At 39.2% G+C, this 12,655-nt stretch overlaps 1 protein-coding gene across 1 annotated transcript in view; it reads right to left on the bottom strand.

Moving 5' to 3' along the window:
• Window positions 1-2: 2 nt before the first annotated feature.
• CFAP43 (cilia and flagella associated protein 43) overlaps window positions 3-12,655 on the bottom strand; it is a 52,151-nt gene continuing 39,498 nt past the window's right edge. The window contains exons 27-39 of the mRNA XM_063338736.1: window positions 12,412-12,489; window positions 11,475-11,600; window positions 10,840-10,959; window positions 10,652-10,759; window positions 9,036-9,122; window positions 8,650-8,738; window positions 8,042-8,249; window positions 7,134-7,246; window positions 5,135-5,291; window positions 4,124-4,288; window positions 2,072-2,152; window positions 827-980; window positions 3-171 (exon numbers count right to left, since the gene is read on the bottom strand). Coding sequence (XP_063194806.1) covers window positions 14-171; window positions 827-980; window positions 2,072-2,152; window positions 4,124-4,288; window positions 5,135-5,291; window positions 7,134-7,246; window positions 8,042-8,249; window positions 8,650-8,738; window positions 9,036-9,122; window positions 10,652-10,759; window positions 10,840-10,959; window positions 11,475-11,600; window positions 12,412-12,489 — 1,644 coding nt within the window. The 3' untranslated portion in view covers window positions 3-13. The remainder of the gene's footprint in view (window positions 172-826; window positions 981-2,071; window positions 2,153-4,123; window positions 4,289-5,134; window positions 5,292-7,133; window positions 7,247-8,041; window positions 8,250-8,649; window positions 8,739-9,035; window positions 9,123-10,651; window positions 10,760-10,839; window positions 10,960-11,474; window positions 11,601-12,411; window positions 12,490-12,655) is intronic.

Genomic DNA, 12,655 nt, shown 5'->3' with positions numbered 1-12,655 from the left:
TGGATTCTGGTATTTAAAGAACAGGGAATGTTCCTGATCTCAGTCTTTCTGCTTCTGCCTGAAGAATTTCAAACTGTTCTTCCTGTTCCTTTACAAGACCCCGTAGATGTTTCTGCTTCAAAATCTCTCGGTAACGCTGCTTTGCAATCTTTTCAGAAACATGCTGTGTGTCTGCATAAAACAAAATATAAGGGTTAGCCTGTACTTGTAGGGGACGCATAGTCTATATTTATATTGGACCTGTCCTGGGGTTATTTCAAGTTCTGTATAAAATAGGCAAGCATTTTAAAAAAGGCTCACAGTTGGGCTTAAGAGACTTTATAGTACTGAATAATACAAAAAATTTCAAAAAGGCACTGTGCACGCTACATTCAGTTCCTAGCAAGTACCTACTGTTTTTAAAGTCTGTAACTGTTTCACTTGTGGAAAGATCTCCACAGTTTTCCTAATAGCGAACACCCTTCTCAGCTTCATGTTACTTCCTCTGTTCTCTGTGAATGGGTGCAAAAAAGTGGGTTGAACAGTTCTGAGAAAGAATGAAAGCATGGTGCCTAGTGACGGTATTAATGACAACAATATCTTGACTTAAATAGTTTCAGCAATTTAGTCAATTAACTATGGTTAACAGGAGCAACAATGTCCAGGTATGCTCATAAGTAAACAATAAATTGTTGTGGTAGAAAAGACACTGCTAATTGTGCACATACAGTAATAAACAGGTGCTCCTTGTCTTAGCTGATGCTGATGGAGAACAGGACCATCTAGCCTGGCAGATATTTTCTGAATGTTCTTTGCTTGTGTCTTAAAGTGCATTCCTGTGACTCACCGGCTGCCTCAAAGATGTGCCTCCTTTCTGAAACAGAGACAAGCATTTCTTTCAGCTCCAGGCTGAGCTCATAATTTTCTTGCTCTTTTAAACTGATGCACTTCTCCAACTCTTTAATTTTTTTCTGACGGTTCTTCACATTCTTCTTGTGCAGCTGTCCATTTCCAAATGAATAAAGCAAATATATGAGATGATTATACAAAAGCTATTCAGACAAACTTACGACAGAAACCTATTAGCTTAAGCGCTGCATTGTAGCTCAATAAACTTTCATGTATTTTGATTTGACTGGTAGCACATTCTAGCTTTACTTCGTATAGTGTCTTTCACGCACACTGTATTCCAGTATGCTTTATGGAGTTCTAATATAAGTAGCAGACAAGGAACAAAGAGGTATGGGTCAGGGAGACAGATATATTAAAGATATAGATATTGATAAAAATAAAGATATTGAAGGGCAATGGCAGGAAAGGAAACCAATGGAATCAGTGAGCTAAGAATACTCTGGCTGTTAGGAGCTACTGAAGAAAGGGTTGTTGTTGTGCTGAAGTTGTCAGATGGGCTGTAAAGGGGCAAGATAAATACTTAAGCTTGAAGAGGAAGAGGAAGCTGATGCCAGCTAGAGCAACCTGGAGAAAATCAAGTGGAATCACTTAAAAACAAGGATAATCATAATTTGAATGTTGAAATAGATGAGGGAGCCAGCAAATCAGATTTTTGTTTCTCTGTTATTTTGAATATAGGGGGCTAGTGATATTATGAACAGGCTGGCACTCCTGGAGAGAAAAATTAAGCAGCAAAGACTGGAAGAATGCGTCATTAGAAATGGAAGAGTGACTTCTACAGGCAATGCTGTGTAAGAAGTGGTAAGCAGATCTGCATCTGGTGTTCAGGAAGCATTTAATGCCTGTTACAGAGCAAGCAGATTTCTCTCCATAGGGTTGGTCTATGCAGCAACGAATGTATGATGACTCTCCATAGACTTCAGAGAACTGCTGCTGTAGACAGCTCAGCGCCAGCTGAAGAAACTATTGAAAGCTAGATGAATAAATACATGGATATATATATATTAATCTGTGAGTGCTGTTATGGCTATGCTCCAACAGACCTTGCGTTGGCTGAAGAGTTAGTATGCCTACATCAGTTGCAGTTATTCCTTACAAATACCTCTTGCTACCGAAGGAGAGGAGTTGCATTTACACTAAGGATGCGTCTCTCAAATGCAGTGGTTCACTTAGGATTTACCTCATCCATGATGCCAAGACTCTGCTCCATCACTGAAATGCGGTGGGCGATGTGGCTGTCATAGTTCAGCACAGTTAGGAACTGAAGAATTAAAACCGGAAAAAAACTATCTTATTAAGCCTGTTTGTTCTCAACAATTACACACTTCTGTAAAGACAATTGTACTATATGAAACTCAAAAACCTAGAATTCTGTACCGTGGAAAGGCTTACTAGTGATTGTAAATGGACATTCTTGGATGCTGTGTGAATACTAGACTGTACAGCTGTTAAAAAGAATGTTATCTATTATGTGTTAATGGAAACAAAGACCAAGAATATTTGTTGTGAGGCTGTCAAAAAACCCAAGCAATACTTTTGATTATAAGGTAGTTTAAGCTAACACAGCTGGAGGCCAAAGTGCTATAGAGCCTGTCTTTAGGCCAGAGAAGGTGGTGATTATTTTCTGTCAAGTGGCTTTCTAGTAATTCTTACTTCTTTTATTGTTCTTATATCTGCATAGTAATTCAGGTTTCAGAGAATTTATTCAAGATTTTTTCTTGGGCACCCTGCTACTAAAAAATCTCTTTATCAAATGACAAATGGTAAAACAGACTGTATGACCCATGATGGGCAGTAGACAGGTTTCTGAAGATGTAGATTCATCCTTCCAGAGTACTGTCCCACCAAAGTGACATGTAAAATTTTGTGGACTTTTCTAGTTTAGTTAGAAGAGGCGAAACAGGAAAGACTCAGCAGGGTCCTTGCCTACTGCACCAAACCGTTTTCACTCCCTGCTTCATTCATGGCCTTCACTCTAGGTGTTCTCAGGTCCTTGCCTGCACACATTTATCTAAGCCATCTTCCTCTCTGTTCCTATTGTTGGGGTCTCTGTTGCCTTGTCTTTCCTACTAACCCCACATTTCTACTCAAAAAGTGAAGTAAAGTCAAGCTCCTCAGACCATTCAACTTCTGACTAAACTGGTATATGCCTTTGCTATGGGCAAGTCTAACTCTCTCTGAAGGGCAATAGTTCTGCTCATCAGAGCAGAAGTTTGAGCGAATGGAAACACTCCGGTGATAAATCTGTTACAAGAAGTTTTCAGTGTGTTGTCACATCACCTCTTTGGAAAGCTGTTTTGTTGGTGTTAGTTATGGAAGTCCCTTGGCTGTGATTCAGAAGTGAACAAGCAGTTTGGAGAGCAGCAAAACAAATGAAGCCTGAGCAAAACTTGTGTTTTGGATTTTCTTTTAATCTTTTGAACTGCAATACCCTTACCTGCTCTCCAACCTTCTTCGTTTTCCCTGTGCTTTATAGCTCTCCCCACTGCAATATCTCCAGCCTACCCATCCTCCAACATCCCTTACTCCAAACCTTTATGCCCCTCGCCTCATCACTACAAAACCATCAGCTTTCCCTGCAGTTCTCTACATCCCATACTGCAATGCCCTCACGCTTCCCCTACAACCTCTCTTCTTCTACTGCTATCCTTGGCTCTCTCCCACAGTCTTTACCTGTGTTTTCTGGCCTGCCACCTGGGCTTGCTCAAAGCTATGTGGGTGCTGACTTGCTGGCCAGCTGCTGCCTCTTGTCTGCCACGGGTGGCAAACAATTCCCATTTGTTCTGCTGCTGGGCCAACAAATGGCAGTGAGTGGAGCTCAGTAATGACCTGCAGGAACGCTCAATCTTTGTATACTGAGCAAAAGTTACGGTATTTCTGCGAGATACCAGATGGGGGCACCTCAGACCTTTCACTTAAAAGGAAGTTCTGGTGCTTTATTTGAAAGATCTCTTCCTTGTGGCCACAAAATCCTGATTCTTTACTCTCAGTGCCAATTTTGAAACACTAAGAGTTAGGGATAATTTTGTTTTTGTTGACACCTAAACATCCTGAACAACTACATCACTGATCGATCTCAAGAGTAAAACTTCCCTTTGAAAGCTGCATTGTTGACCTATTAGGCATCCGGTTTTTCCCTAGTGGTAAGAGACTTAAGAGGTACAAATGATCTTACAGGTGTTGTCAAAAAAATTTTCTGCGGTCAAAATATAAATTAGAGAAAGTAACTCACTAGCTGGCGATCTTTTGAAATAGGTAGTGTTACAATATCCCGAGCCTTCTGCTTCAGATCTTCTATCTGCATTCTCATTTTCTTGTGTTCCCATTCCAGCTGAAATATCCCTTTAAAGAAGTCTTTATACTCCACCATGCTAGCAATTTTTTTCTCTGCTTGAGCCTGAAAAAATAGATTAATCGTCATTGACACACTTTGCAGATTACGGAATAACTATTTGGAACGAGATGGGCAAGCTTCCAAAGTTATAATGGTAGTAACGAAAACATGCTACACTGCAGTCTCTTTCCAGACTTTGCTCCAGGTGGTTACCTTTTGTGGAATTTTGTTCCCTTTTATGCTCTGTGCCACAGCTTTGGATCATAGTAGGAGATGAAGAAAATGACAACTAACCTCTCTCTCCGTCTTTCTATCTTTTATAAGAATGCAAAGGCATTTCAACTCTACAGAATACAAACTTGGTCTGTATAAGGTATGCTGCAGTTATTACTGAAGGCTTTGTGCAGAGGCAGCAACAAGCAATTTTTGTGCAGCTAGAATGCCTAAGAAAAGAACCTTTAATGAGAGTATGAAGAATTATTTTAAGTCGGACCACCAGTTTCACCTTATATAAAAAAGTGTATTCATTTTTTAAATCTTAATGTAAGCTACTGTTCAAATGCTTCTTAACTACAAGTTTGCTTGAGGGAGTTTTCTGATTGGTGCCCTGAATATTATCATTTTCTATTTACAGCATGTGTGTAAGTGATGGTGTGTCTAAAAACTGTTGCCATTTCATTGATTTGAATTGTATTGATCAAACATCAAGAAAGCAGTCTGTATTGCAATCTTTACATGTGATAAGAGACATTACAGAATTCTTTCTTAATAGCTTCTAGATTACAATGGAGCCTATTGGTGTGTAGTGATGAATAGAAACTAGATATCAAACTGGAGAAAAAGCAGAGCCACTGAAGGACAATACATTTGTTTAAAAAGCTTAAATTTCCTTCAGATAATGTAAATTACCATGATAGAGCAATTCAGTTCTTCAATAACAGCCTTATTAATGAGAATGGCATCAGTGTAGTCTGGGATCTCAGTACTTTCCAATTCTACCTGTCCTTGTTTTAGCAAAAACTGGACAGTCAAATTCAATCGAAGTTTGATCTTCTCCTCCTTCAGCCTAAAATGGCAGAAAACAAAAATAATGTTTAGTGATGGTCTGTGGCCATCTGCACAGGTCAAGGGTACTCAACCTACCTGACCCTCAAGCCAGAATGGTGGGCACTCATCTGAGAGCAAAGCCTGCAGCTACGGCCAGGGGTTCTGCACCACCTACCCCAGCGGTGGCCAATGCCTCCAACCAGAGCTGCTGAAGGAAGAGGCTGCAGTGCAGACCTCAAACTGCAGGAAGGGCCTAGACCCTTCTCCTAGGGCAGGAATAGGTGTCACACCTGCCTGCACAAGGTGTGCCCAGGTGGAAGACCTCTTGCAGCAGGTGGCTGAGCTGCAGGAGGCAGTGAGGAGGCTCCATAGCATCAGGGAGGCTGAGAAGGAGTTAGATAGCTGGTTGTAACCATGGTCTGAAGTGAACCCACAGCCAAACAATCAAAAACTCCGCCACTGGCACACACAGAAAGAAGAGGGGGCAATAATGATGAAGAATGGAAGATTCCAATGGCAAGGACCAGCAGGAGGGAGAGACTTCCCCTGAAGCCCAAGGTGCCCTTGCAGAACTGCTTCACCGCTCTTCAGACTGAAGAGGAAAGACCAGTCACATCAGGAGAGAAGCTGGAGCTGAGTAAGGCAGACTGATCTGCTCCCCATACAGCCACCAGTGCAATTAAGAAAAGGCCACGGCTTATAGTAGTAAGCGACTCTCTTCTGAAAAGTACGGAGGCACCCATTTCCCGACCTGATGCCCTCTCTAGAGAGGTGTCTTGCTTACTGGGGGCTCAAATCAGGGATGTCACTGAGTCACTACCAAGCAAGGGGGTAACTGTTTTAAACTGAAAGAGGTTAGATTTAGATTAGATATTAGAAAGAAATTCTTTACCCTGAGGGTGGTGAGACACTGGCCCAGGTTGCCCAGAGAAGCTGTGGATGCCCCATCCCTGGAGGTGTTCAAGGCCAGGTTGGATGGGGCTTTGAGCAACCTGCTCTAGTGGAAGGTTGCTGGGGAACAAAGGAACCTGCCCATGGCAGGGGGTTGGAACTAGATGATCTTTAAGGTCCTTTCCAACCCAAACAATTCTATGATTTCAATAGGATTATATAAATCCTCCCATCATTCTCAAAATGTTTTTATTTATTACTTTTAAGTGTTATGTTCACATAGGGTTTACTCTTTGACAGCCTGTCTTCTATTTGTGCCCAAAGTGACTACAGAATTTGCAACTTATTTCCATACATGAAATTTCCAAACACTGGATTCAGTTTAACATATTCTAGCAGATATTCTGCGAGAAAGTGTCCTTACTGAACAGAAATCTTAATAACAATTGAAAAAGAAATAGAGAAGACTCCCAGCCAGCATGCCTTTTCTGTATAATTTATCCTTGGATTTGTCCCTGAATGACAACGAATGTGAAAATTATGTCATGTACATGAACAAATGAAGTATTTCAGGTCCAAGCAGCTCATTGAAACAGGTGTCACATGACAGCACCATATTGCAATTAGGAGTGATAACTGTATCTTATTAGGCCCACATGAGCAAAATTTAACTGAGTTAACTTGCACTTGAAGGCTTTGGGGGATTCGCTGTATGATGTAGCTTTTGGGGCAGTCACTTTGCATTGAAGACCATGCTGCCATCCTTACTGATGTTGTTACTTTAAGATGGTAGATTAAGACTGGTCTGGTCTGCTCACATGTGCTGCAGTAACACCTTATTTCAAAAATATCACAGGTCTCTTAGATGAATCCTAGATAAAAGAGTGTTGAATAACACAGCTGTTTAATTCTGCATGTAACTTTTTGTTCTGTGTTGTTGAAGTATTAAAATATAGCTGAACAAAATTACCAAGTGAGTTCTTGGAAGATGTCTTCTATTTCTGACTTAATCTTCTCATTGTCATCCGTTCTTCTCTGGAGAAAGGCCTCCATCTCTGCCAGCGTTAGTGCCTTCCATTTCACCTAAGCAAGCAATGTCGTGACATTCTGAACATTTTCAACTTCGTCAGTATGTCAGGGCAATCCTCTTAAAGATCAGAGGAGACAAGTTCTTAAAAAGACATATGTACATATAAATATGCAGCCTGGTATTTTTAGAATCCCAGTAGAGCACATGAGACATCGAGGTTATGGTCCTTACACTCTGCCTAGAAAATCATTTATTCATTTATGCATAGTTTATTCACATTAAGGGGAATTATATTTCCTTCTCTCTTGGTCAAAGGTCATGTGTCTCTGTCTCTGGATAATTCAGATTTACACCTTCATGCTTTTAAACAGAACAAATAGCTTGCTAGAACTTTCCAGCAACACCCTTTGTTAAGAATTGCTCTTGGTATTCTAGCAAAATATGGGAATGCGTTGGTGCAAATGTAGAATGCTAATGGGAGAGAACAACTCCAACAGATGATGGAAATCAAATACCCTAACAGTTTTTTGGTATGGATAGAGAAAAGGAAAATTATCTTTTTTTTTTTTTTAAATTAAACCATATCAAAGTCACTATCATTCTGATCAAATCTGTCAACATTAATATGCTAATTTTTCCTCTGAAGGAGAACTAGAGCTGGTTTCCCTTGATGACATTTCTATTATTCTGAATTGAACGTGGCCAGAAGCAACTTTCAAACTCAAATGCAGCTTATGTCTTCTGCATTGTCATTTCACCACTAGCTTGACCCTACTTTGTAACTCCACAGAAGTTTAAGACCTCAAAATATCAAGAAGTAGACTGGCAAAATAAAGAATTTTACATACCAGCTCCTCACTCTCCATTTTACTTCGTCTAGCTAAACAAAAACGTTCCCATATAGACAGGTCTAAACCATTCGGCATGTGCTCACGACTATCCAGTTCATCCATGGCTTTCATTAAAAGGCCAAGTGCATGTTTGTAATCTTCAGCTGAGCCTGAACAATCCCCATACAGGCCAGCTCTGTCAAGGAGCATTTCTGTCATTGTGGTCCTAGTGCATAAACACAGTACATGCAGTATTTACTTTTTATTTTTTCTTGCACAAAAGAAGCTCACAAACAACTAAGAATATTTCATATTCTCAGTCTCTTTCAAAGAACAAATAGGTAAGAGTGCATCTTACACAAAATAAGAATATATGTTTTCGAGAACTGATGATTATTTAGATTGCATTTGAAATAGATTGTGTGGGGTGAATAAGGAAATATAAGTACTCAAAATAGCGATCTTAGTATGATAGGAAATCAACCATTGTTAACTATCCAATAAAAAGCAGGCAGTCTACTGATTGATTACCAAAATAATTTAGACCATTGGAATAAATAGCATTCTCATTCTTGACACACAAGAAATACTAGTATTTAAACAGATGGAATCAGGGGGGATCTTACTTTGGTCGACGTTTGTAAAGTTGGAAAAGTTCTTCAAGGAGATCGGGAGGTACTCCAGCAAACTCCTTTGTAAAACCATGTTCCAGATTCTAGGAGGAAAACAGAAAGCTTCCTTGTTACCACAATACTATTTTAAAAAAAGCATCAACCTGCCCATATCTTAGAAACAGAGAACATGGTGCTCTTCCAAGTGCTCCCAAGCATCATAGGAATCTAGACTAATAAATTCTTCTATGGACATACTCTCCGTTACTGCTTAATTTTAGTGATTAGCAAGTTGACCAGAACTCATCCCATGCTTACAATGAAGTATGTTCTTCTCATTGTCAAGACACAGCATTGACATTTTAATTTCTGAATCTCCTTGTGTTTGTCAAGAGTCTCACCTTCTCTTCAGCTACTGCATTTTCATAGATGTCTGTGTAAGCTTCAATTTTATTTTTTGCAGTCAGGATTGTTCTTGCAGTCTTGACCTACAGCAAACCCAAAAGATTTCAGGAATGAAACTCAGCCCGCAGAAGCACTGAATGGCCATTCACATACGCTGATGACGCTGACTCTTTTCTTATTGCTAGAGAAAAACTTGTGAGCTACTTTTACTAACAATATAATGCCTTCTTTCAGGGGTTACTTGTAGATACTGCTAAAAGGTGAGAAGGTGTGAAATTAAACTAGTCCACTGCTAAAGAAATTAAGAAATCTGTGTAAGAAATATCTTATACAGATGCTTACAAGTCTTCTGTTTAAACTTTGAAAACTCTGTTTTCACTTGCATAGAGATTTCATTTTCCTTTCCTGTCATCATACGTAAGACCAGTCAAAAATTCTCAAATGCTGCTCAGTGGAGGGTTCTTCATTTTAGAATGCAGTTTCCCTGTTGTCACAACATAGTTCTGCTACATGTCAAGATACTAAGCTCACCTGTTGTGTCGAGGCTATTAAATGCTTATACTCTGCTGGGAAGACCATTTTGTTTTATTTAGCAGTTTGCATGGATCAAAAGATATATAAATGGAAACATTTAGAAAATTAAGAAAAAAAACGTATTTTGAAAAACGTAAGCCACTTGGCCTCAGACAATTTCAAACTAGTCCAGCTTATTCAGTGGTAGGGGCTAGATGCCTACTTTGGAACCTCTCTGTGTAGCCCACATACAAACGGCTGCTTGCATCTCCAAACACAGAGGTCTGTACATGTCGAGTAGGAGATCTGACATGGGGAGGCATTAATATATTCTCTGTGGACTCAGGAACAGCTCCACAAAGACAAAGTGGGCAAATGGGGTAATATTGTCCCATAAGCCAGAACCAACCTGCAGGCTGCCACCACTTAGATCAGGTATTGGCAGGACACAGGAATCAGAACTGTCACTCAAAATTATTACTGCGAGCAGCAAGCACTTGTATTGACATCCAGATCTACTACTTGTGCTCTCCAGTCTTTTATTGACTTATATATGGCTTGACAGGGATGGGTAAACTCCTCAGATTAAATTGGTCAATAAGACTATAAACCCTTTGTACTCTATGGTATATTCTGCTTCCACGGTCAGATACTCACAAACCACCTCTGTCTATGCTTGAACTGGAAAACACAAGTTGGCAGGGCCCAGGCCTACATTAGACACCTCAGTGAAAAATGTGATGGCGTTACACATTCTTTTGTGCATCTTTCTGTCATAAAAGCAACATAATTGGTGCTTCCAGCTTAATACTGGATACTAAAAAATATTACATATAGCAAACAAATAGCAGCAAGCCCTTCTGAATGTATGGAGTTTTACCAATGAACTCCAGGGGAACCAAGATGAGTATCTATTCAAAAACATATGTATTTTTAACACGTCACCTGTACAAGTTGAAAAAAAAAATATCAGTGACCCCGTAAATCATCAGAAAATCATTTATGTCAAAATTTTCATTTGGAAAGAGCAGTTTTCACAAAAAACTATATTGTAAATATTACACGTTTCCCAAGAACAGCATTCCAAATGATAACTTACTTTTTCTTTCTCCTTTTTCATAAGGAAATTATGAAGTCCAGCTTCTCTAGCATCCAACTCTTCATCCAACAGTAAAGCATAAACGAGATTGACTATTTTAAGTTCTTCCTGTGAAAAGATTGTAATAAAAATGTTAACATTCCTGCTGCACAGAGGCAGAGATGAAAAATTAACACTCTCTGTGATACCTGATAGATGACCATCTCTGATTTCACTTTTCTTTCAGAGAGTCTGCACACAGTCTCATCAAAATTTTTTGTTGTTTCCTGGATGGAAGCTTCAAGTTTCTCCAATTCATTTTCCAGTGCCTAGGGAAGGGAAGGACAGGAGCAGCAACATTATATCTGGAGGAACAAAGAAGCTCTGATATAGTATACCAGATGCTGGAGATTGCACAATATGGAAATGTATCCTTCAGCCAAAAGGTCCCAGAAATTACTTGTTTGGAAGGAGAGTGCTGCCAGGCTACCAAGTGATGTACCACTTTGAAGGATAAAAATAATGGTATTATTGTGTATGGCATCAGCAACTCTGGGAATGAAACCTGAAAAAAAAACATTTTAGGAATACATTTATGAAGAAAAGCTAGCTTTTGCCAGATATTGCAAGTTTTGGCATGTATGAATTGGTATAAGCAGAAATTGCCTTACTTTACTGTCTATGCTAGGACTTAATTACTATGCCACATGATCTTTGTTCTTCCTTTGTTATTCATTTATTCTATTTATTAGTATTCATTTTCAGAAGTACCTCCCGAGAAAGATCAGAAGCTTTGGTCATGAGCACTGTGAACAAAACCACTCCTTTTCTCATTTTAATTTACCCTTCTATAATTTTCTTTTTCTTCTTTCAGCTCCTTGACTTTTTTCTCATGTTCTCTAAATATTTTCTTCTCTTCATCATTCCAAACATGCTCAGGCTTGGATATAAAAGAAGGTGGAGGAATATCCTGGAAGTATTAAAGACAAATATGCTTCAAAAGCATTAATTCTCCATCAGCACACTACAAACCATAGCTCGCATCAAATTTCATGAAAGGTATTTCTTAGTGGTAAGTAAGCCGTAAAATTAAGTAACACATACCTATTCTGTTTTTTTGGTCCGTTTCTTGCACAAGTATTTTTGATGTATATATATTGTGCTATTCTCTCTCGCTTACAGGAATTCACTACCGGATGTTGTAAAATACAAGTGTTTTGTATGCAAACATACTACTGTCGGTACATGATATATAACATTTTCTGTTTCAGAATCCCAAATCTAACTCCATGCTAATGTATAATTCTAAGTGGAGTCCTAATTTTCTAAAACAGATCAATTCCAGGGTGAGCGCTTGGGTCTGCCCTATCCTTTTTCCGTGACACTTCTTCACATTCGTTCCGTCCTCTACTACTGTACTATCGATCTTTGCTGAGTTAAATGGAACACAATATTTTCCTGTAAGATCACAGACTTGGGTAATAGACCCTTACCCCAGCAATACAGTTGTTATAATGATAATACTAGATTATGTTCCTACAGTATTCCACTCTGATAGGGACAGGTGTTGATGGGTAAATCATATGCAGGCACTAGAATCTTGTGGTCTCTTTTGAGTCCACTGTAGGGTCTCTTATGGAGTCCATCTAGGCATAACGCAATTCTACAATTCTCCAACCATTTTCTATCACTTAGGTTGGAAATATTTGCTAGTTGATTTTCACATTTCCTTAAAAACTCACAAGATGATACCTAAATGATTTGGCAGAAACACAGCTCACCATTTTCAAGATGTCTTCCTTTTTGACTTCTAGCACTCCACCCATCATGTCATTAAGAGCACGCAGTCTTTCATTGTCCTGGGAACGACCACAAAAGATATTTTAGAGTACAAAAGGAAGTGTGTAAATTGGAAGTTTTGGGAATGATAACAGGGTAGTTCATCTCTAGATCACCCATACGATTATACTGTGTGTCACTAGTAGATTAATGCTCTTTGGTGATGTGTGTGCAATATGCTAAAAG

This window comes from Chroicocephalus ridibundus, chromosome 6 (genome assembly GCF_963924245.1).
Source record: "Chroicocephalus ridibundus chromosome 6, bChrRid1.1, whole genome shotgun sequence".
Taxonomy (NCBI): domain Eukaryota; kingdom Metazoa; phylum Chordata; class Aves; order Charadriiformes; family Laridae; genus Chroicocephalus; species Chroicocephalus ridibundus.
This window is presented reverse-complemented; position numbering and strand designations above follow the sequence as displayed.